This window comes from Oncorhynchus kisutch, linkage group LG3 (genome assembly GCF_002021735.2).
Source record: "Oncorhynchus kisutch isolate 150728-3 linkage group LG3, Okis_V2, whole genome shotgun sequence".
In the NCBI taxonomy this organism is placed as follows: Eukaryota; Metazoa; Chordata; class Actinopteri; order Salmoniformes; family Salmonidae; genus Oncorhynchus; species Oncorhynchus kisutch.
Window position 1 is genome coordinate 33,840,451 of NC_034176.2, and position 24,930 is coordinate 33,865,380.

The window sequence follows — 24,930 nt, forward strand, 5'->3', positions numbered from 1 at the left end:
TTGAAATCAAATCCAGCCCACCTCCTCAGCCTCTTAGGCTGTTACTTTATGAGTAACTGCAGATAGAGACGGTATCACCCAATTGAAAGAACTGTTGTCCTTACTCAAGTTTTACAAGTTTCCTGATTGGAAAAGGACTTGATCACATAGAGAGGCAGGCACTAAGGATAGTAAAAAACAGGTGGTAGTAAACCCACTCATCTGAAAGACATGAATGCTTCCAGAACCAGATTCAATCAAACCCGCATTGCTGGATTTATACAGTGACTCTTTTCCCCCTGGTCAAATACAAGCACAGAATGGTCTTGGGCTCTGATGCTTTCACTTTCTTCGGAACAAGAAATCAAATCCAATTTTATTTGTCACATACACAGTTTACTGCAGGTGCAAGAAGTGCAATACATTAGTCAATAACAATAAAAACAATAAAATGAGTGTAGTCAAAATTAACAAGTGCTAGAAGTAATAAGAGAGGTAGTATGTAGTTATAATGGACTTTATAATGGACTTTATTACACTGTATTTACAAATATATAGTAAAGTGACGCAAAGGAATACATAGTCAATCGAATAGAAGCGTGTGTGCAGGCAGTAGTACATTACTGCGTAAACGTAGCATTGGTGGATTCGATTGAACTCCAGACTGTGACCACCTTATCCATTGAAAGACTTCTGGTGCCCCATGTTGTTTACGTTAGGGGAAAAGGGAAGCTTCCAGAGATGAACGTCCAGACAGACTAACTGTAGGTCCAGTTATAGAGGAGGAGAAGAGAAAACAGGGAAAACTTCCCCTCCTGACCTCCATCCACACCGATCCATTATCCTGGCCTGGAGAGGGGGAAAGGAGAAATACGTTAGCCTAGCCAGAGGGCACTCTAACCTGGGTAACCTCCAGCCACACCTGAGCTACACCCACAGGCACTGGCCTGTCGGTAGTAGACATCTGCACTGAGGAGAATGTCTGTCAGTAAGATCACATTAGACAGAGGAGAGACAAGGAACAGCTGTGACTGAGGATACACTAACTCAGACATGCGCGTGCACACACACACACACACACACTCAGACATGCGCATACACACACACACTCATCTGCAGCTTTATTACCCAGAATCCTCTGCAGTTGCCAGCCTGCACTCCAATGTTCCGTCGGGCACATCAGCACCCAGCGCACGCTTGGAACGCCTCAAATCATCAGGAATTTCACCAACAGAAAACCTGCCTGGAATTCAGAAGAAGGCTGTGCATACATCTAATTGTAAAGGGAGTTTTTCCACCTCTGTTCAACTGGCCTTTTCAAGACAGAAAATTAGCTCCACCGATACATGGAATACGCTGTTTTACATGATTAATAAGGGAGGTTTAGCTTTTCACCCAAAGTGTAACAATACAATTTTTAAAAAATACATTATAATAGTAAGACCAAGATTTGATTTGCCTCTGGATATCAGCAGAGATGGATCAACACATGTAGCTGTTTAATACTTAGAAGAAGAAGAATATTTTTTGATATTATCTTCCTTGCAGTCTACAGAAGTTCATCTTCTGTTTCGATCCCAACCCCTACAATACTTATTAGCCTTATGGGTTCAAAAGTACAATCTCAAACTTTGCTACCTCACCCCTCCCAAGAATATTCCCTCAAGGCAATCTGTCTATGATTTCCATTCCTAGGTTACCAATCCATATTGACAGACTGTCAACACATATTAGCAGCCTAGATAGGGTGGCAAGTAGCCTAGCGGATAAGAGCGTTGGGCAAGTAGCAGAAAGGTCGCTGGTTTGAATCCCCGAGCTGAGTAAGGGAAAAATCAGTTGTTGTGCCCTTGAGCTAGGCACTTAACCATGTAAGTTGCTCTGGATAAGAGCGTCTACTAAATGAAACAAATTGAAAATGCAGATAGTGATTTCTATCAGTACGTAGATGATCAGATGATGTATGACTTCTGTGCTAAATATGGCCATAAACAGCAAACACTATGAGGTTTCCATTCCCTTAGAGATAAAGTCATGTTGTCCCAATGATGTCTGAACATCTGTTCAGCAACACTAGAGGACCTACAATAATATCTTGTTAAACAGATGCTTAATTAGCATGCTATACTTAACATGATGAACCAGAAAGAAGCAGCAGCACCTCCACTAATGCTACCCCCTCAACCCCAGTGCTGTTAAATGCTGATCAGAGAAAGGGAACCGCCTACAGAGAATCATTACACTCTAATAAACCACACTGGAAATGGTTGGGAAGTGTTAAAGCACATTTACACCCAGTGTGATGGAGATGTGACACGTAGACCTGATGATACATTGTTTACACTGTTGAGAGCTGAGTTTAAGGTTCTTCCCAAACACCCCAATCGCAGGTAATAACACTTCACGCTAAAGGGGCGGGAATTCAAAATGGCTTCTCCAGATTGCCTACACTGTGCAGCTGAGAATGCAGACAGGTCAAACATGTGCATTTTATAGACAGACTGTACTTGACAGACTTTACAGTAGGGCTACTCCTCCAAACAGAACTTTATCAAGGAAGTTCTCAAGGATGCTCTCTTGTGTCGGTTTCTATATGTTAGAATCGTTGAATCCATTGGTTTTTGGTATTTCAGTAAATCAAACGGCATACAGCACACAGACAGTATCCTATAAATCATCAGTGAGCACAGACAGCAACAAAGAGCTGGGGTCACTGGGTTGATCTTTTGAAGGCTGCATAACTGTGTAAACAGAAGACAGACAGTAACGATACGATATTACTCTTTTGAAGTTATTGCCCATCTCTGGCTTTTCTATGGCTCGGGCATGGATACAGAAGTCTCCCTGGAACTTCGGTCTATGACCATTTCACAACATGGGACAAAATCCAGCAAGTCACAGTTAATTTTGAACTTGCTACCAGAAATGACTCAGGAATGTTTCACATATCAATCTGCAGCCTTTGTTACCACAACCACACATCACAGGCAGGCAGCGATTGTACTGTGGAATATCAAAACATGGGTGCTTTTAGAGGTAAAAACATGCACACATCCAAGTACCTTTCTTGGACCTAAACTGATTAAGAAGTGTTTTTCTCCGCACACTGTTCGACGCTTACCCATACTATATGCTGTCAATCTAATACAAATCACCAACATGAACACAGTCGCAAACAGGAAGCCCTGGCTGTGACTTTCCCGTCCTCAGAAAAAGAAAACAACTCTGGCTGCAAACAGGAGGAGCTTCCGGTCAGAAGGAGGAAAGGGGGAGGGGAGAACAGCAAATGTTGTTTAGAGCCGGCAGTTTCCACACGCCCCAGACTGGAACTTCTACTTCCAGCAGAACACAGAGATCCTTGCAGATTGCCTGAAAACCTTGCTGCCAGTACTGAGGCCGAGGCCCTGTGAAATAATTTTACTATCTTCTTCTATAGATACCTGTCTATATTGTACTATAGTACTAACTAATACTTTCTCCTCTCAACATTTAATAATAAGGTGAATTCAATGGGAAATCAACAAAACATTTCACCATGTCATTGGATTTTTTGCAAACATTTTTTTGTACATTTTCATAAGTAGATGACTTTTTGCAAATCCAATCAGTTTGATTCAATGTTTTTGGATTGAAATGACGCAGAAACAAAGTGGATTCAACATTTTTGTTGCCCAGTGGGAACCTATTCATGTCAGTTGATTAATATGTTAACACCTTGCCTAACATACACCTTGCCTAACACTTAGGTAGGTTGTGCCAGCATTCTTGAACTGAGCAAACATCGGTCCCGGAATCCAGTCATGGAGGTTAAAAATAAACAATGACACGTTCTCCATTGTGTCTCGTGTGTGTTTAACCAAATAAAGACACTGTGTGACAAGGTGTGTTATTGTTCACTCTAAATTATCTACAGACCCTGAAGCTCTTGTAAACTTCAGTGCAAATTATTCCCCAGTAGCTCTTTCATGTGAACACTTAATGGTTTGCTAATTGGCATCCTTGCTAACAGTCACTCTCAGAGGAAATATATGGTCACATATCTACCCTCTCTTTAAATAAGGGCTGTTTGCCAAATGTTGCAGCAGTTTCTGAAAGACAGATGACAGATCCATTGTGTTCGCGTCTTGGTCTGTGCCCCTGGTGCAGCTCAGCTTTCTGACGTGTAGCGGTTCCCCAAATCGAAATTAAAAAGTTGTCGTAATTGTGACAAATCTGAAGCGTCTAGACACCCTAAAATAGATGACCTCAGACAAGACCGTGGGTTGGGTTCTGCAGACTGTGGCTTGGTGGAAACCAAAGGGGAAGGAAAGGCCTTGGATGGAGAGAGAGAGAGAGAAGAGAGGAAGAGAGAAAGATGACAAATAATTTGCCCCAGATCCTGTGCACAGACTCACACCTCCATGAAAATACATGATATCAGATTCTTATCTCGATGAATACTCAATCTACCAATGCATGTAGAAGATGGTGGGCTCAGTTTTCAGAGATTTTTTCTCTCACTCACTGTCTTTTTTTCCCCCACAACTTTCCGTGGCTCTCATTTTGCAGTTGCAGGTCACCCCAGCACACTGAAACGAATCATGCTGAGGTAAATAGTAAGAGTAAGGGAGAGTGAAACAAACAGAGAGGATGTGAAGGAAGAAAAAACAGGAGGTAGAGCGAGACAGAGAAAGACAGAGTAGAAGAGGAGAGAGAGAGGGGGGGAGGGAGTGGAGAAAGAAGAGAGACAACATGTCCCAGACTGTTCACATCGTTGTTTATTTGCCTATTCCCATGTCATTTCAGGAGGAGAATCTGGTGGGTAAGATAAAGTGGTCCAAATATAGATACACTGACGATTTGGGTCTTTTCTCAATAACAATCCTGCGAGTCAATTTCACTGTTGCATTTGGTGCCTGTTACCATTGCTTAGTACATCATGGTAGAATTATAATGGAATAGAGCTATTGTAAAATGTCATTGTTAGTTTGACCCCAAACACAGTGTAAGGTGGTTTAACTAAATTTGACTATATTTCTTCTTTATTGCAGAAGAGTCCAAAATGAACTAGGTAACAATTGTATTGAAGTAAAGTATTGAACCCTCAACATATAACCTTTTGTACATCTGTACTAAGTTCACAGCATGATTCAACATCAATATACCATACACCAGAGGAGGCTGGTGGGAGGAGTTATAGGAGGACGTGCTCATTGTAATGGCTTGAATGGAATAAATGGAACAAAGTTAAACATGTGGTTTCCATATGTTTGATGTGTTTGATACCGTTCCATTTATTCAATTCCAGCCATTACAATGAGTCCGTTATCCTATAGCTACTCCCACCAGCCTCCTCTGCTATACAATCTTTAGCATTTACAGTAAGTGTGTGATTGGGATCGGAGTGAGTCTGAACATTCCCTTCACATTGTGACTGTAAGTCTCCATGCAGGGCATCACACCCTCTGTGTCTGCGTCCCAAATGGCACCCTACTACCTACAAAGTGCACTACTTTTGAACAGAGCCCTACTAGGATACAATTTGGGACCGAGACTCTCTCGCTCTCTGTAGCGGATGGCTTCTTTTCCAGTGTGGCTGTTGTGTTCTGAGCAGTAACTGGAGCTGTAGTGTTACGTGCTGGGTCTTAGCTCTGATATCAACTGCAGGCTCAGGGATTACACAGGGCCAGTCAATGGGAAGGAAGCTAAGGCACAGGCGATGGAGTATATCTGCAGATGCCAGGTTTCACACCATTACCCCAGCAGCCTCTATGGGACTCTGCCCAGGCCCCCTCCATGGGGTTATGGTGATCCCCTTCGATTTCCCACAATCTCCTCCTCTCTAGTACCCTCTGTAGAAGCCACTCAACAGCCCAGGTGGACATGGAGGTGAACTCTGTAGAGAGGAGCTGTTCATTACCAGTCAGAAGATCAGAGCAGCACATTGTTAACAGGAGCCATCTCGACAGTGAGGGCAGAGAATGATCCCTCCGTCCTTCCCTCCCTCCTGATCTATATCTCTCTATCTCTTCTTCCTTATTTATATCTCTCTATCTCTCCTTCCCACTTTCTGTCTCTCCTTTCTAACTGCCCTCAAGCTGTTGTGATAGCAGTGATGCGTCACTGATAACCACACACACACTCTCTCACACACACGCAAACCCACATGCATGCACGCACACACACACACACACACACACCTGTTTTCAGAGGGACATTTAACAATTTTCTGGTGATTCGGCCTAATGATTTGTGAACCTGAGTGGGAGTCATTACTACATAAGTGTTTGACCCTTGGCAGAAGCAAAACATTTACTCATGCCTTAAATATTGTTAACTCTTGCTGTCCTTTCTCCAAATATACCTGTATATACACTGAACAAAAATATAAACGCAACATGTAAAGTCTTGGTCCTGGTGGTTAGAGCTTTGGGCCAGTAACTCAAAGTTTTGCTGGATGGAATCCCGAAGCTGACAAGGTAAAAATCTGTTGTTTTGCTCCTGAGCAAGGCAGTTAACCCACTGTTCCCTGGGCTCCGAAGACGTGGATGACAATTAATAAGGCAGCCCCCCCCGCACCTCTCTGATTCAGAGGGGTTGGGTTAAATGTAGAAGACACATTTCATTTGAAGGCATTCAGTTGTACAACTGACTAGGTATCCCCCTTTCCCTTTCCCACGTTTCCTGAGCTGAAATGAAAGATCCCAGAAATGTTCCATACGCACAAAAAGCTTATTTCTCTCAAATTGTGTGTACAAATGTGTATACATCCCTGTTAGTGAGCATTTCTCCTTTGCCAAGATAATCCATCCAGCTGACAGGTGTGGCATATCAAGAAGCTGATTAAAGAACATGATCATTACACAGGTGCACCTCTAAAATGTGCAGTATTGTCACACAACACAATGCCAAAGATGTCTCAAGTTTTAAGGGAGCATGGAATTGGCATGCTAACTGCAGGAATGTCCACCAGAGCTGTTGCCAGACAATTGAATGTTCATTTCTCTACCAAATTCGTTTTAGAGAATTTGGCAGTATGTCCAACCGGCCTAACAAATGCAGACCACGTGTATGGCGTTGTGTGTGCAAGCGGTTTGCTGATGTCAACATTTGTGAACACAGTGCCCAATGGTTTTGGTGGGGTTATGGTATGGGCAGGCATGAGCTACAGACAATGAACACAACTGCATTTCATCCCTGGCAATTTCAATGCACCGAGATACCGTGACGAGATCCTGGGCCCAATGTCGTGCCATTGATCCGCCTCCATCACGTCATTTTTAAGCATGATAATGCACAGCCCAATATCGCAAGGATCTATACACAATTCCTGGAAGCTGAAAATGTCCCAGTTCTTCAATGGCCTGCATACTCACCAGACATTTCACACATTGAGCATGTTTGGGATGCTCTGAATCAACGTGTACAACAGAGTGTTCCAGTTCCTCCCAATATCCAGCAACTTTGCACAGCCATTGAAGAGGAGTGGGACAACAATCCACAGGCCACAATCAACAGCCTGATTAACTCTATATGAAGGAGATGTGTCACGCTGCATTAGGCAAATGGTGGTCACACCAGATACTGACTAGTTTTCCGATCCACTCACCTACCTTTTTTTTTAAAGGTACCTGTGATTTACAGATTTACAGCATATCTGAATTCCCAGTCCATAGATTTTCAATTGACTCATTTCCTTATATGAACTGTAACTCAGTAAAATCTTTGACATTTTTGCTTGTTGCGTTTATATTTTTGTTCAGTATAATCTGAACCCCACACACCTCCTCCTTTTTCCTAAACCCTCCTCTCCTCCTTTCTATCTTCTCAAACACACGGTTGTCGCCTGTGATTCGTTGTCATGGCGATCAGCCCCCAAGGGACTCATCCCAAAACCGAAAGTTCTGCTAGTCTGAAATAGAACCGCCGTCTCTCTCCTGGGGGATGAGGTTCACTAGATACAGAGAGATAGTGAGAGAGAGAGGGGAGGGTGGGAGGGGGGTGGACAGGAACAGAGAGTGGAGAGAGGAGAGGGAGAAAAATAGAGGGAAGGAGAGAGAGGAGAGGGGGAAGGAGAGAGGGAAGGAGAGAGGAGGGAAAGAGGGGGGGACCAGAGATGGAGAGAGAGGAACAGAGAGGAACAGAGAGGAACAGAGAGAGAGAGAGAGAGAGAGAGAGAGAGAGAGAGAGAGAGAGAGAGAGAGAGAGAGAGAGAGAGAGAGGGGGGAGAAAGCGAGAAAGAGAGGGGAGGAGGAGGAACAAAGAAGAATAGAGATTAACAGAGAGAGGGACAAGAGAGAAGGTGCAGAGAGAGAGGCGGGGCAGAAAGAGGGAGAGAGAGATACAGCAAGAGTAGAGAGAGAGAGGGTGATGAGAGCGAGAGGAGGAGCAGAAAGTGGTGAGAGATACAGAGAGAGGGAGTGAGAGAGACAGTGTGCATCCATTCCAACTGGGTCACATCGCCGGAGCTTTATGTAAGGGTAAACACTGCTGCCCTGTTCTGTGCCCTTGATTACATACACACACACACACACACACACACACACACACACACACACACATACACACACAAACACAGGAGGAGCAGTCCTTCTCCAGAGACTACCCGTTGGGATGCAGCACTTTACATTTTTCAGTTATATACTAGGTCCAAATTTGCAGAGGCACTGAATTGAAACGAAAGCCATCACTGTCTCTCAGTGGATTTACGATAAGTACACCATGACAGTGAAGTGAACCCTGGGTGTTAGCTCGCGGTCAGCATAACTTAGCATTTCATCTCTGCCAAAGTATACTGAACAAAAATATAAACGCAACATGCAACAATTTCAAAGATTTTACTGAGTTACAGTTCATATAAGGAAATTAGTCAATTGAAAAAAATTCATTCGGCCCTAATCTATGGATTTAACACGACTGGGAATATAGATATACATCTGTCACAGACACCTTCAAAAAAGTAGGGGTAGGGGCGTGGATCAGAAAACCAGTCAGTACCTGGTGTGGCCACTAGTTGCCACATGCAGCGCGACACATCTTCTTCGCATAGTTGGTCAGGCTGTTGATTGTGGCCTGTGGATTGTTGTCCCACTCCTCTCCAATGGCTGTGTGAAGTCAAATCAAATCAAATCAAATGGTATTGGTCACATACACATGGTTAGCTGATGTTAATACGAGAGTAGCAAAATGCTTGTGCTTCTAGTTCCGACAGTGCAGCAATATCTAACAAGTAATCTAACAAATTCACAACGACTACTTTATACACACAAATGTAAAGGGATGAATAAGAATATGTACATATAAATATATGGATGAGCGATGGCCATGCGGCATAGGCAAGATGCAGTAGATCGTATAGAATACAGTATAAACATATGAGATGAGTAATGTAGGATATGTAGACACTATTAAAGTGGCGTTATTTAAAGTGACTAGTGATACCTTTATTAAATTCATTTATAAGATGTATTCAAGTGGCCAGAGATTTGAGTCTGTATGTTGGCAGCAGCCACTTTATGTTGGTGATGGCTGCTTAACAGTCTGATAGCCTTGAGATAGAAGCTGTTTTTCAGTCTCTCGGTCCCAGCTTTGATGCACCTGTACTGACCTCGCCTTCTGGATGATAGCGGGGTGAACAGACAGTGGCTCGGGTGCATCGTGTGCAAGTTGCTTGATATTGGCGGGAACTGGAACACGAGGTTGTACACATCGACGCAGAGTATCCTGGACATGCTCAACGTGTGACGTGTCAGGTGAGTATGCAGGCGATGGAAGAAATGGGACATTTTCAGCTTCCAAGAATTGTGTAGAAATCCTTGCGACATGGTGCCGTGCATTATGCTGAAACATGAGGTGATGGCAGCGGATGAATGGCACGACAATGTGCCTCAAGATCTCGTCACAGTATCTCTGTGCATTCAAATTACCATCACTAAAATGCAATTGTGTTCATTGTCCGTAGCTTATGCGTGCCCATACCATAACCCCACCACCAGCATGGGGCACTCTTTTCACAATGTTGACATCAGCAAACCGCTAGCCCACACAACGCCATACATATTGACAAATTCTCTAAAACGCTGTTGGAGGCGGCTTATCGTTGAAAAATTAACATTCAATTGTCTGGCAACAGCTCAGGCTACATACTGCAACACATGTTTCAGACTGGATGCCTCCTTGTACTTTACTGCCTCTACAGAAGAATCGGTGCTGTCTAAATCACAAATAAAAATGGGAAGATATAGCAAGATTTTGTATTACACAAATCCATTGATAATCAACTGATGAGAGGGGACTCAAATGAACAAATAAGTCCAGGTTCTGTTGCTCCCGGTTACAGTAATTCACAAGGTGTCAACTTGTGGCATCTAAGAGGGTGGAGTGATCTACACTATTGCCTTAAACAGAAAACAGCACAGACAACAAATGAGTTAGTTTACTAAAGTGGATTATTTCAAATATTGCCATTGTGAGAATGATGCATTTCATTGTTTAGTTTAATTTGTGTGTAATTGGCTCACAAGAGGAGGGGATACAACACTACAGAATGTTGTTGGATCTCTCACCTCTGTCAGTCTCTTCCCATTCTACACCCATTCCCAAGTTCAACATTGGCTCTGTAATAGACCCATGTAATTCCAGTTCATATTTGCGATGGTTGTTTGCGCATTGCGTTGTCTGCGCGCCGGGTGTGATTGTAGAGGGGGGGATTGTCTATTAAAGGGGCAGCCAGTCGTTTAAAATCCTTCTCGGACTGTTTCAAATCCCCCCTTGCACTCAGAGAGTAGAATGGAGGGAGGAGGGAGGAGTGCGGGTGTGTGTGAGAGAAAGAGAGATAGCGAGAGAGTATGTGTATGTGTGATAGAGAGTGTACATGCTTGAGTGCTTGTGGATGTGTGTCTGCGTGCGCGAGTGTGTGAAGGTGCGTGAGTGTGTGCTTCTCTGTGTGTGTGTGTGTGTGTGTGCGTGTATGTGAGCGCAAGCGCCAGGGAGAGCGGCACACACAGCCAAGGCAGACGGAAGGAGAGAGCGAAAAAGAGAGAGAGAGAGAGCTAGGAGCGAGAGAAAAACAGAGAGATAGAGATAATGTAGAGGAGGGAGGGAAGGGAGGGAAAGGAGGGAGGTTCTTGGGGAGTTCTAACGAAGGGCGTGGCCAGCAAACTGTCAGTCACTGCCGTTTACCACACAAAATGGGTGTGCTCAAATATAAGGACATCCAATGGCAAGCGACGTTGCTTGTGTCACCATGGTGATGGGGCTGTACTCGGGGAGGTTGTGATGGGTTGACAGGTGCGTGACAATCGGAGCTCTCTGCAAGCATGTACGCCAAAGGCAAGAGTAACAACGTGCCGTCCGACAGCCAAGCCAGAGAAAAGTAAGTTTTATTTATGGGGGGAAACCGCAGCAATGAGGGAGGATTGAGAAAGTTAATGAACGTCCGGGTCAGTCACACGGAGCTGCTGTCGGAGAAGAGAGACGTTGCAAGAGAGAGACTCATAAAGGCATGATTGAGGCTTTGCACGGCTTTAAAAGTTGACCATGTCAATTTCTTTGTAAATTCTGGAAATAACAAGAAAGATTACAATAGAACATCATGGGAAAATATAATATATGCACGAGGCTAGCCGACTTACATGACCGTGGTTCATAGGACACCTTTTACCGTTATACTAGGCTAGTATTTCTGCGACATAGCCTATATTTTTGACAGCAATGCTTATCAATCTACAGTTTGTCAGTTTAGCGTTATTTCGCTATATAGTATGCAAAAACATTATACTGTCTGTAGAGGTAGCTGTTGTAAAGCCTAGGCAACTGTTATGTTCAAGTTTTTCAGTGGAGCTTTATGCACGCTTACATGCCCAAGTCGTGCATATTGTTGTGAGTAGAAGTTGTCTTTGCATTAAGTTGACAAGCAGGTGACACTATCGCTGTTAGTTCAATCAACCGAACCATTGCATGCTACAGTACCTCGCAGCAGCTGACAGACAGACTATTAAATATCCAGCATAGCCTAATGTGTCATCATTATTAAGCTATCATTAACATTACCTGACTTTTTACTTGCATAGTCTAGCGTAGCCTACAGGTCAAGGTGCCTAAACAATATGTTTATGTACATTTTCGAAAAACATGTTATAACTACAGGGTTATACAATACATGCACATTGCAACTTATGTGTTTTTTCAGTTGAGCAAATAATTAACGTATTGACACCAATGCTTTTCAATTGTAATTTCTGTCAAAATAGCCTACAACATAATGTAATTTCTGTCAAAATAGCCTACAACATAATGTAATTTCTGTCAAAATAGCCTACAACATAATGTAATTTCTGTCAAAATAGCCTACAACATAATGTAATTTCTGTCAAAATAGCCTACAACATAATGTAATTTCTGTCAAAATAGCCTACAACATAATGTAATTTCTGTCAAAGATGTATATATTTTTTTAACATCATTTTATGCATTCTGTAGCCTCAGAATTATTTCGATGAATGTCTCTGTTGAGTGAGCACATCTTGTCTAAAGAAGAAACAGTTTCCCGGGAGACAGACAGGAGAACTTGGTTACATTAGGCAGGTTTCTATTAACCCAGGCACTTGGCACACACTGGTTGAATTGAAGTCTGGAAGAAAAAATGTGACCATGTGTAATGGAAACAGTAGATTTTCTAAAGATCGAATACATTTTTATCTGTTCGACAGGGGTGGGTTCTTTTGTCATAGGCACATGGAAATTATTAGACTATTGCTAATATTAGTAAATTCTCCAGGGGGTCAACCCCCTTACATGGGGGTTAAGGGCTCCCAACCCAGGATAAAAATAAATTAATAAATGTAAAATGGTTGTTTCTGGTTAATTTAGAATGTATCCTAACCACAACTGAAATACTAATAATGTATATATTACTTTAAACTGTTGGTCTAACTAACAGCTCAGAAGGTAACTACGCTTGGCAATTATTTTGTAGAACGACTGTGAGAAAGTCAGTTCTGAGGTGTGTTCAATTGAACGTTGTGTAATGGCTTGTACTGAACAATGTTCTTCAACGTTTTTGAACAGACTTTGAGGTAGCCTACGTTTTCTCCGTTTGGCGGATGTGAGGGGGTTGTGGCTTGAAGAAATGAGTGTGGTATTTGAAGGATAGTGGTGCATTTTTAACCCACAACACAACCCCACCCTGTTTTTTCAACTGGTTTTTCAACTGGTCGTTCAGAACAGCACAGTTTCCATTTAATTGAATATTGCATTACGTTTTTTCATACTGAACGCAGCCTTGGTGACTTTTCTACTCTAAAATGAATACAAATTAAATTATGGTGACACCATTAAAATGATAATTTTAGGCTCCAAAATTGAGCCTAAAATGTTCCATGTTATCAGGCTGGTGTGTTATTTAGCAATAAGCATTATCACCTGTAGTCCGACTGATGCAGTATAGAGCCCTGCACAGCATAGAGCCCTGAATTTTAAGCCAGAGTCCTACCCACACCCGAGACATTCAAGGCCCTAACCTACCCAGGCCCGATTGCTTCTGACAAATGTAACCTTTTCACACGTACCAACAAACGGGTGTGATCATTCTACAGCGGTCCCTGCAGCGTACACTCAAACCTGTGTGATTAGAACGCTTCTTTAGAACGTCCAGTTTCGATTGACGCAGCAGTCAGCATTTGAGCTGGCCACACTGTTATTTTCGCAGAAACATTTTGCACAAACAGAGTCCTTACAAAGTCCTGAATGTGACCAGTTTATTTTTGGATGCAATGTTAGAATAAAAACACGAGCTGGCTCACACCCAGGGAAAAATGATTTTATGTAGAGGTGCTAACTAACAGCGAATAAGCTATAAAAATAGTCGCACACTATATATAAACTCCCAGTAATTTATTGGGTAAATCTCCATCGTTTCGGCATCACTGTGCCTTCTTCTGGTTGATTGTTCCGACATTCACAGAAGTAGCGATAGCATAACACAAAAATCATCAAACTGGAAAATATAGGCTACATTTGTCCTAGCGCTAACTGAGGAAAAATTGACTTAACACAAGCGGTCATATTTAGATAACTCTCAGCTGACAGAAACCACAATATGATTTGGCTTATAGCAATTACTATTTGGGTAGTTTGTGCGCATCGCCATGTTTGTTTTTTCGCGTCAACCAAAGATAATAAAGAGGAGACAAGATGAGTTTGGTCTGTTTGCTGTATTCATGTTGAAGGAGGTGTGTCGTCTTCGATCATTCCCTTCATTCACTTTCGGAAGTTTACTCGAAAGAAGAGTGAACCATTCTAACACCTCATTATAACATCTTTGGTCTGACAGATGTTTATGTGACACCCAAAATGCATTGTATAATGTCAACAAACATGGCGGAAGGCCTCCCGAGTGGCTCAGTGGTCTAAGGCACTGAATCGCAGTTCTAGCTGTGTCACTAGAGATCCTGGTTTGAGCATCCTCTGACGCAGCCGGCCACGACTGGGAGACCCAAGGGGCAGCACACAATTGGCCCAGCGTCGCCCTGGTTAGGGGGGGATTTGGCCGGAAGGGATGTTCTTGTCCCATCGCACACTAGCGACTCTTGTGGCGGGCCGGGCGCAATGCACGCTGACACGGTTGCCAGGTGTACAGTGTTTCCTCTGACACATTGGTTCGGCTGGCTTCCCGAGTCCGTACGGGAGTTGTAGCAATGGGACAAGACTGTAACTACCAATTGGATACCGTGAAATTGTGGAGAAAAAGGGTTTAAAAAAAATATATATATTTATATAAAGAAACATGGCACCACACATAGCTGGCAAATAGCTCATTATAATCAGTACAAGCTTCATAAATGTATTTTACACACATCATAGGTGTTCATTACAATCTATTCAATATTCAGAATACATTATTTGTCACCAGTACTTGAAAAGATGTGAATAAGACTGTAAATACATTGTGCTACATGGATGGATGGATGGATGGATGAATGGAGCGGCAGGTAGCCTAGTGGTTAGAGCATTGGGCCAGTAACCGAAAGTTAGATCGAATCCCTGAGCTGACAAGGTTAACATCTGTCATTCTGCCGCTGAACAAGGCTGTTAACCCACTGTTCCTAGGCCATCGTTGTAAATAAGTATTTGTTCTTAATAACTGACTTGCCTAGTTAAATAAAGGTAAAAAAAAAATACATGCACTACCTTTCAAAAGTTTGGGGTCACTTTGACATGTCCTTGTTTTTGAAAGAAAATAACATTTTTTTGTCCATTAAAATATCATGAAATTGATCAGAAATACAGTGTAGACATTGTTAATGTTGTAATGACTATTGTAGCTGGAAACGGCAGATACATTTTTTTTTTAAATATCTACATAGGCATACAGAGGCCCATTATCAGCAACCATCACTCCTGTGTTCCAATGGCACTTTGTGTTAGATAATAAGTTTATAATTTTATTGATCATTAGAAAACCATTTTGCAATTGTGTTAGCACAGCTGAAAACTGTTATTCTGATTAAAGAAGCAATAAAACTGGCCTTCTTTAGACTAGATGAGTATCTGGAGCATTAGCATTTGTGGGTTTGATTACAGGCTCAAAATGGCCAGAAACAAAGAACTTTCTTCGGAAACTTGTCAGTCTATTCTTGTTCTGAGAAATTAAGGTTATTCCATGCGAGAAATTGCCAAGAAACTGAAGATCTCATATAAGGCTGTGTACTACTCCCTTCACAGAACAGCGCAAACTGTTTCTAACCAGAATAGAAAGAGGACTGGGAGGCCCCGGTGCACAACTGAGCAAGAGGACAAGTACATTAGAGTGTCTAGTTTGAGCAACAGACACCTCATAAGTCCTCAACTGGCAGCTTCATTAAATAGTACCTGCAAAACACCAGTCTCAACGTCAACAGTGAAGAGGCGACTCCGGGATACTGACCTTCTAGGCAGATATTCCATTACAAATCATCAATTTCCAGTTACAATAGTCATTTACAACATTAACAATGTCTACACTGTATTTTGGATCAATTTGATGTTATTTTAATAGACCAATGATTAGGCGTAACACACCTCAATTCAAATGAAAACTTATAAGAAAATAATTTGAAATTGACAAGATCAAACACAGCCTATAGATAATTAGCAGGCAGCGCCTGTTGTGTAACAATCACATTTTGGAACAGTGAGTGCATTCTGACATCAGGTGCATAAAACAACACATGCTGGGGCGACCGTTAGAGATATTTCGAACTGACATGTGAAAAGGTTAAATGTCTGGCCCTGCCCGAAACCCGAAATTAGAAATATGTTCCTCCGTTAGTAAATCCATTAACTGCACCTTTCTGTCTGTAAATCGCTCCCTGCACGCAGGCTGCTCGCTCTGCATGCACACTGCATGCATGCACTCTGCATGCATGCACACACATACGCTCTGAGTGTGAGTATCCATAGCAACGGCTCCGCTTGGGCTGCTCAATGAAGAGACATGAGAGAGCAGTAAACTGTTAGCTACTTTCCGTCACTTTAAAATCCGACAATTTAAGAAACATTTTATGTGAAATAATCTCTTCTGTTTTATATTTGACGAGGTTGAAGAACTTCTGACACCATGTTATGATCTTAGCAGCAAAGCACAAGCAAATGGCTCAGCTTCAAAATGTTTGATTGATTTAGTGATACCCGAGCCCTCCCCTTACCCTAGTTATTGATGAAAAAGCAGTCCCTACCAGGTATCAGTGCTCTATAAATAAATAGGCTGAAGCATGTGGTTGCCCATCTGTATTTGTGCTGATCATTATCCAAATCAGTGCTTCCCAAACGTTTTCAGTCATGGCGCCCTTTCATCATGGGGGAACATCCTATGCACACTCACCTCCACCAATTGAATGAACTGCTACTATTAATTTATTTTGTAGATTTTCCCAATTTAAATAAAATATACAGTAAAGGTGGTTCTAGAAGCATTCTTAGTGTGACTATTAGGTTGTATAAACATGATGAGTGCCCCCCCCCCCCCCCCCCCCCCCCATACAATTTTGGCCTTTAAATGTGTGTTCTAAACATAATTAAGGAGGAAAGGTTGCTGCAGCTGGTCAGAGTCTGAGACAGGCAGGCTGCCAATGGCTCGGGAGAGAAACAGGCTTGGTTGAAAATACTGCTTGAGGTTCAGAGAAACAGCCCTTCTCTAATTCTGTAGCCTACTAGGAAGTAGTTGTTTCAAAGTTTATAATACTAACAATGTTCCCTTTGAAATTGAGCCCAATATAAGTGTTAACCAATTATCCTTCGTTTTGAGAAATAGTACTCACACACGATGCGCATCTCGTCACTTTGAAATAGAAACTTTATCGATTTGAAACATATCCTTTTCCATATAATTCTTATTCGTGCTTATGAAATTCAAAATGTGACTGTACAAGTGATCTCACAAAATGAATGGTTTGAGAGAGAGAAAGAATGGAGCTATTGCTCTGTTCTCCTTATAAGCCTTGTGCAACTTTTTTCCCTTCACAAACCAAGGCCTCTGAGGACCAGGCCTAACCAAAAGCGTAATTGGTGGCGGGAATTGAGTACTACTGTGTAGTGTAAAACCACAGGAAGCCCCCCACTGGGCACACACTGGTTGAATCAACGTTGTTTCCACATAATTTCAACAAAATGACGCACCTGATTCTTGCCTTCTATCTGTGCTGTCTTTTGCGGGCTACCTGAAGAATAAAACATTTGTGGGCAGGGCATACAGGCTGTTGCGCCACCTTATTAATGCGCAATTTTCCTAATAGGATAATAGAAACCCTTCAACCACATAATTTTTATTAGATATTTAAAAAATGTAGAAAATGTGTTTTTTAAGGTGTGACATTACATCCAGCTGTTCTTATCGACACAAGACAGATAAAATAAAATGTTATTGGTCATGTACACATATTTGCTGATGTTATCTCAGGTGCAGTGAAATGCTTGTGTTTCTAGCTCCAACAGTGCAGTAATACCTAACAATGCAAAACAATACACCCAAATCCCAAAAATGTAAACAAATTAAGAAATATCAGAACGAGATATATGATACACTCACTTCCCAGTTCACAAAAAAATGTATCACTCCTACAGACAGTGAGTCACGTGGCCGTGGCTTGCTATATAAAGTAGGCAGGCATCGAGGCATTCAGTTATTGTTCGATTGAACGTTAGAATGGGCAACACAAATGACTTGAGCGACTTTGAGCATGGTATGATCGTCGGTGCCAGGCGCACAGTATCCAGTATCTCAGAAACGGAGTTTTTCCACACAAGTGTCTAGGGTTTACTGAAAAAAATGGCTCGTTGATGAGAGAGGTCAAATGAGAATGGCAAGAATCGTGCAAGCTAACAGGCGGGCCACAAACAGACAAATAACAGCACAGTACAACAGTGGTGTGCAGAATGGCATCCGAACGCACAACTCGTCGATCCTTGTCAGATGGGCTATTGCAACAGACGACCACACCGGGTTCTACTCCTATCAGCTAAAAACAAGAAGAAGTGCCTCCAGTGGGCGCGCGATCACAAACACTGGACAATTTGAGGAGTGGAAAAACATTGCCTGGTCCAACAAATGTCAGTTCCTGTTGCGTCATGCTTATGGCAGAGTCAGGAATTGGCGTAAGCAGCATGAGTCCGTGGACCCATCCTGCCTGATACAGGCTGGTGGCAGTGGTGTACTGGTGTGGGGAATGTTTTCCTGGAACACGTTAGGTCCCTTGGTCTACAAACCTGACTCCGTTACACCAGCTCTGTCAGGAGGAATGGGCCAAAATTCACCCAACTTATTGTGGGAAGCTTGTGGAAAGCTCCCCAAAACTCATCTGAAGGGCTTTGACTTCTCAAACACGGAAGAAAGCTAACCCAATGGGTGTTTTGAAAAATGCATACTACTGTGCTCTGAGCACACACATTGGAGCACGGGGGGGGGGATTTTGAAGCATCGATGGAAAGTGTGCAAAGAAATATAATACAACCACGTAAAAAAAAGAACAATACAATTTTTGTGAAATCAATGGCGGACATTATTTGAGTTGAAGCGAGAGAAAATACAGACTTCGGAATGAAATATTGCCTATTCACATTTCATATGTTGTCTGACTACAATATTTTATCTTGATATGTTAATAAATACATGAAAGTGTTCATTTTGACAACGTAGCGTAGATCGCAACCCCATAATAAGTCAATAGGACTAACTGGCTAGCTACTACTGTTAGCTAGACACAAATAATTGTTAGCTAGCTACTCATAAAAAATTGACATCTATCTCCCCTAATATTAGTTTTAGGTCATTTGTGCCTGTTTAAATAGCGCTCTGAATGATGTGTAGCTACTTTTCTCCAGTACATTTCTTGGTGTAGCCAACCTACCTTTCTCCGGTAAAATGCAAGATTAACTTTAAGCAAAACATTAAGAAATGTAGCTGGCTGTATTCTTTATATGATACACATTATAAATATGATTGCCATGCAAAAATGTAGTTGTGTGGCTGCCAGCCAAATAGCGTTGAACTTCTGTGAAGTGAAGCAGTCCGGTGATCAGGTCAGTGTTCCATAGCCGCAGGCAGAACAGCAGAAACTGGGTCAGCAGCACGACCAGGTGAATTAGGGACAGGGACAGCCAGGAGATGTCAGGCTAGGTAGTGCTGAGGCATGGTCCTAGGGCTCAGGTCCTCTGGGAGGGGAGAGAGATGGGAGAATTAGAGGGAGCATATCTAAGATCACACACAACACCAGATAAGACAGGAGAATTACACCAGATAAAACAGACTGATCCAAGCCCCCAGGCACAGACTATTGCAGCATAGATACAGGAGACTGAAACGGGGGGTGTCGGGGATACTGTGGCCCAGTCCAAAGTCACCCCCGGACAGGCACAAACAGGCAGGATATAACCCCACCCACTTTGGCAAAGCAAAGCCCCCACAAGGATATCAACAATACTATCTTACTACCCTGAGACAAGGCTGAGTATAGCCCACAAAGACCTCTCCATGCACAAGCCCGAGGTCAGGAAGGATGGAAGAGCGTGAGCAAGCCATTGACTCAGCCCCCGTAATAGGGTCAGAGGCAGAGAATCCCAGTGGAGAGAGGGGAGCCGGCCAGGCAGAGACGATATCAACAGGCCACTAACTTACTACCCTGAGACAAGGCCGAGTATAGCCCACAAAGATCTCCCCATGCACAAGCCCGAGGTCAGGAACTATGGGAGAGCGTGAGTAAGCCATTGACTCAGCCCCCGTAATAGGGTCAGAGGCAGAGAATTCCAGTGGAGAGAGGGGAGCCGGCCAGGCAGAGACAGCAAGTGAAGGAAAACTTAAGAAAAACTATAGTTGCATGTCCCTGATCACTTTATTGACTTTCAATGCACAGCTGGACTCACCTGCTCCCACTTTCTCCCATTGTGCTATTTACAAACAAACACATGACTGGCTCAACTGTTTTGAGGAACTTTGGTAAGCTTCCTAATGTGAAATGAAGAACGCTATCTGTTTCATCTCCTAACATATTGCACAAGTTGACTGCAGTTATTTACTTAAATTGTAATATTTGTAGCTATTTATGTTGAAAAACCTCATATAAATAGTTTTGGTATTGAAAAACCATCCCGTGGCTATATCCAAATACCTCGGTATATACGGTATATCGCCCATGCCTAAATGGTGTGTATGGACAGTATATGAATTTAAAATGTGTTTACGGCAGTAGTTATATAGGATGAGCCATGACTAGAATATATATATATATATACAGTGGGGCAAAAAAGTATTTAGCCAGCCACCAATTGTGCAAGTTCTCCCACTTAAAAATTGTAATTTTCATCATAGGTACACTTCAACTATGACGGACAAAATGAGAAAAAAAATCCTGAAAATCACATTGTAGGATTTTTAATGAATTTATTTGCAAATTCTGGTGGAAAATAAGCATTTGGTCAATAACAAATGTTTATCTCAATACTTTGTTATATACCCTTTGTTGGCAATGACAGAGGTCAAACGTTTTCTGTAAGTCTTCACAAGGTTTTCCACACTGTTGCTGGTATTTTGGCCCATTCCTCCATGCAGATCTCCTCTAGAGTAGTGATGTTTTGTGGCTGTTGCTGGGCAACACGGACTTTCAACTCCCTCCAAAGATTTTCTATGGGGTTGAGATCTGGAGACTGGCTAGGCCACTCCAGGACCTTGAAATGCTTCTTACGAAGCCACTCCTTCGTTGCCTGGGCGGTGTGTTTGGGATCATTGTCATGCTGAAAGACCCAGCCACGTTTCATCTTCAATGGGGCGGCAGGGTAGCCTAGTGGTTAGAGCGTTGGTCTAGTAACCGGAAGGTTGTAAGTTCAAACCTCTGAGCTGACAAGGTACAAAGCTGTCGTTCTGCCCCTGAACAGGCAGTTAACCCACTGTTCCTAGGCCGTCATTGAAAATAAGAATTTGTTCTTAACTGACTTGCCTAGTTAAATAAAATAAAAAATAAAAATGCCCTTGCTGATGGAAGGAGATTTTCACTCAAAATCTCACGATACATGGCCCCATTCATTCTTCCCTTTACACAGATCAGTCGTCCTGGTCCCTTTGCAGAAAAACAGCCCCAAAGCATGATGTTTCCACCCCAATGCTTAACAGTAGGTATGGTGTTCTTTGGATGCAACTCAGCATTATTTGTCCTCCAAACATGATGAGTTGAGTTTTTACCAAAAAGTTATATTTTGGTTTCATCTGACCATATGACATTTTCCCAATCTTCTTCTGGATCATCCAAATGCTCTCTAGCAAACTTCAGACGGGCCTGGACATGTACTGGCTTAAGCAGGGGACACGTCTGGCACTGCAGGATTTGAGTCCCTGGCGGTGTAGTGTGTTACTGATGGTAGGCTTTGTTACTTTGGTCCCAGCTCTCTGCAGGTCATTCACTAGGTCCCCCCGTGTGGTTCTGGGATTTTTGCTCACCATTCTTGTGATCATTTTGACCCCACGGGGTGAGATCTTGTGTGGAGCCCCAGATCGAGGGAGATTATCAGTGGTCTTATATGTCTTCCATTGCCTAATAATTGCTCCCACAGTTGATTTCCTCAAACCAAGCTGCTTACCTATTGCAGATTCAGTCTTCCCAGCCTGGTGCAGGTCTACAATTTTGTTTCTGGTGTCCTTTGACAGCTCTTTGGTCTTGGCCATAGTGGAGTTTGGAGTGTGACTGTTTGAGGTTGTGGACAGGTGTCTTTTATACTGATAACAAGTTCCATTAATACAGGTAACGAGTGGAGGACAGAGGAGCCTCTTAAAGAAGAAGTTACAGGTTTGTGAGAGCCAAAAATCTTGCTTGTTTGTAGGTGACCAAATACTTATTTTCCACCATAATTTGTAAATAAATTCATTAAAAATCATACAATGTGATTTTCTGGATTTTTTTTTCTCATTTTGTCTGTCATAGTTGAATAATTACAGGCCTCATCTTTTTAAGTGGGAGAACTTGCACAATTGGTGGCTGACTAAATACTTTTTTGCCCCACTGTATGTATGTATGTATATTTATATAGTTGAAGTCTGAAGTTTACATACACCTTAGCCAAATACATTGAATGTATTTGAATGAATAAGAATATGAAATGTCAGAATAATAGTAGAGAGAATGTTTTATTTCAGCTTTTATTTCTTTCATCACATTCCCAGTGGGTCAGAAGTTTACATACACTGAATTAGTATTTGGTAGCATTGCCTTTTTAAATTGTTTAACTTGGGTCAATAGTTTTGATAGCCTTCCACAAGCTTCCCACAATAAGGTGAATTTTGGTCCATTCCTCCTGACAGAGCTGGTGTAACTTAGTCAGGTTTGTAGGACTCCTTGCTCACACACGCTTTTTCAGTTCTGTCCACACATTTTCTCTAGGTTTGAGGTCAGGGCTTTGTGATGGTCCAATACCTTTACTTTGTTGTCCTTAAGCCATTTTGCCACAACTTTGGAAGTATGATTGGGGTCATTGTCCATTTGGCAGACCCATTTGCGACCAAGCTTTAACTTCCTGACTAATGTCTGGAGATGTTGCTTCAATATATCCACAGTTTTCCTTCCTCATGATCCTCATGACGCCATCTATTTTGTGAGGTGCACTTGTCCCTCCTGTAGCAATGCACCCCCACAACATGATGCTGCCACCCCCGTGCTTCACGGTTGGGATGGTGTTCTTAGGCTTGCAAGCATCCCACTTTTTCCTCCAAACATAACGATGGTCATTATGGCCAAAAAAATCTATTTTTGTTTCATCAGACCAGAGGACATTTCTCCAAAAAGTACGATCTTTGTCCCCATGTGAAGTTACAAACCATAGTCTGGCTTTTTTTATGGCGATTTTGGAGCAGTGGCTTCCTTGCTGAGCGGCCTTTCAGGTTATGTTGATATTGGACTCGTTTTACTGTGGATATAGATACCTTTGTACCTGTTTCCTCCAGCATCTTCACAAGGTCCTTAGCTGCTGTTCTGGGATTGATATGCACTTTTCGCACCAAAGTATGTTCATCTCTAGAAGACAGAACACGTCTCCTTCCTGAGCGGTATGACAGCTGTGTGGTTCCATGGTGTTTATACTGGCGTACTATTGTTTGTACAGATGAACGTGGTACCTTCAGGCGTTTGGAAATTGCTCCCAAGGATGAACAAGACTTGTGGAGGTCCACAATTTATTTTCTGATTTATTTGGATTTTCCCATGATGTCTAGCAAAGAGGCACTGAGTTTGAAGGTAGTCCTTGAAATACAACCACAGGTACACCTCCAAGTGACTCAAATGATGTCAATTAGCCTATCAGAAGCTTCTAAAGCCATGACATCATTTTCTGGAATTTTCCAAGCTGTTTAAAGGTACAGTCAACTTAGAGTATGTAAACTTATGACCCACTGGAATTGTGATACAGTGAAATAATCTGTCTATAAACAATTGTTGGAAAAATTACTTGTGTCATGCACAAAGTAATGTCCTAAACGACTTTCCAAAACTATAGTTTCTTTATTAACAAGAAATTTGTGGATTGGTTGAAAAACGAGTTTTAGGGCCTCCCGGGTGACCCTGGGTTCGCGCCCAGGCTCTGTCGTAACCGTCCTCGACTGGGAGGTTCGTGGGGCGACGCACAATTGGCCTAGCGTCGTCTGGGTTAGGGAGGGTTTGACCGGTAGGGATATCCTTGTCTCATCGCGCACCAGCGACTCTTGTGGCGGGCCGGGCGCAGTGCGCGCTAACCACGGTTGCCAGGTCTTTCCTCCGACACATTGGTGCGGCTGGCTTTCGGGTTGGATGTGCGCTGTGTTAAGTCCAGTTTTGAGATAAATAAGTCAAAAAGGGCAATTGCAACTACTTCACGACATAAGATCATTTTTCAGTTAAAATACATTATTGTTAATATACATTATACATTAGTTTGTTTTCGAGAGTGATTTTGGAGAGTTTGATATTGGGATCCTTTGATCCGGACAAGGGCATTACCAACGGGTTTTTTTACATTCCCAAAACAAATCTGTTCCCCTCAATGTACATTGTAAACCAAAATAATGCAACAAAATCAAACATTTTCAACTACTAAGAAATAATTTCCCCGCTGGACATGGATTGTCCCGACTTTCAAGAATCTCTGAGATAATTTCCTGCGATTCTATACATTTTGCTGTGAGGCTGAGAAACTTTTGCAGTTTTTTAAGCTAATTTTCTGTAATTATAAAAATGTATTTCATGGTTTATGACGTGTTCGTATGCTATCTGGGGGGCCTGACCTCCGGGTGTGCCTATCCCAAAATTATAATTCTATCTGGGAAGTGTGTTCCAGACAGGAAGATCACGTCAGTGATTCAACCACTCAAGTTGAGTATAGTGATAAAAGCCTGGCACAATGTGATGCACTCCTCCTAGGGACAGTATGGGAGAGCACTATCAAGCCAGGGATTCAGCCCCCATAACAAGGTCAGACGCATACAATCAC

The 24,930-nt window shown here is 42.5% G+C and overlaps 1 protein-coding gene and 1 long non-coding RNA gene across 2 annotated transcripts in view; one reads left to right on the top strand and one right to left on the bottom strand.

Annotated features, from left to right (window-relative positions):
• Positions 1 to 324: 324 nt before the first annotated feature.
• Positions 325 to 3,203, bottom strand: LOC109872220 (uncharacterized). The gene is made up of 3 exons (XR_002252422.2): positions 3,098 to 3,203; positions 1,108 to 1,222; positions 325 to 828 (listed from the first exon to the last, which is right to left on the bottom strand). It is a non-coding gene; the product is annotated as an uncharacterized LOC109872220 (long non-coding RNA).
• A 7,985-nt stretch (positions 3,204 to 11,188) lies between these two features.
• LOC109881430 (single-stranded DNA-binding protein 2) overlaps positions 11,189 to 24,930 on the top strand; it is a 98,797-nt gene continuing 85,055 nt past the window's right edge. The window contains exon 1 of the mRNA XM_020473570.2: positions 11,189 to 11,329. Coding sequence (XP_020329159.1) covers positions 11,274 to 11,329 — 56 coding nt within the window. The 5' untranslated portion in view covers positions 11,189 to 11,273. The remainder of the gene's footprint in view (positions 11,330 to 24,930) is intronic.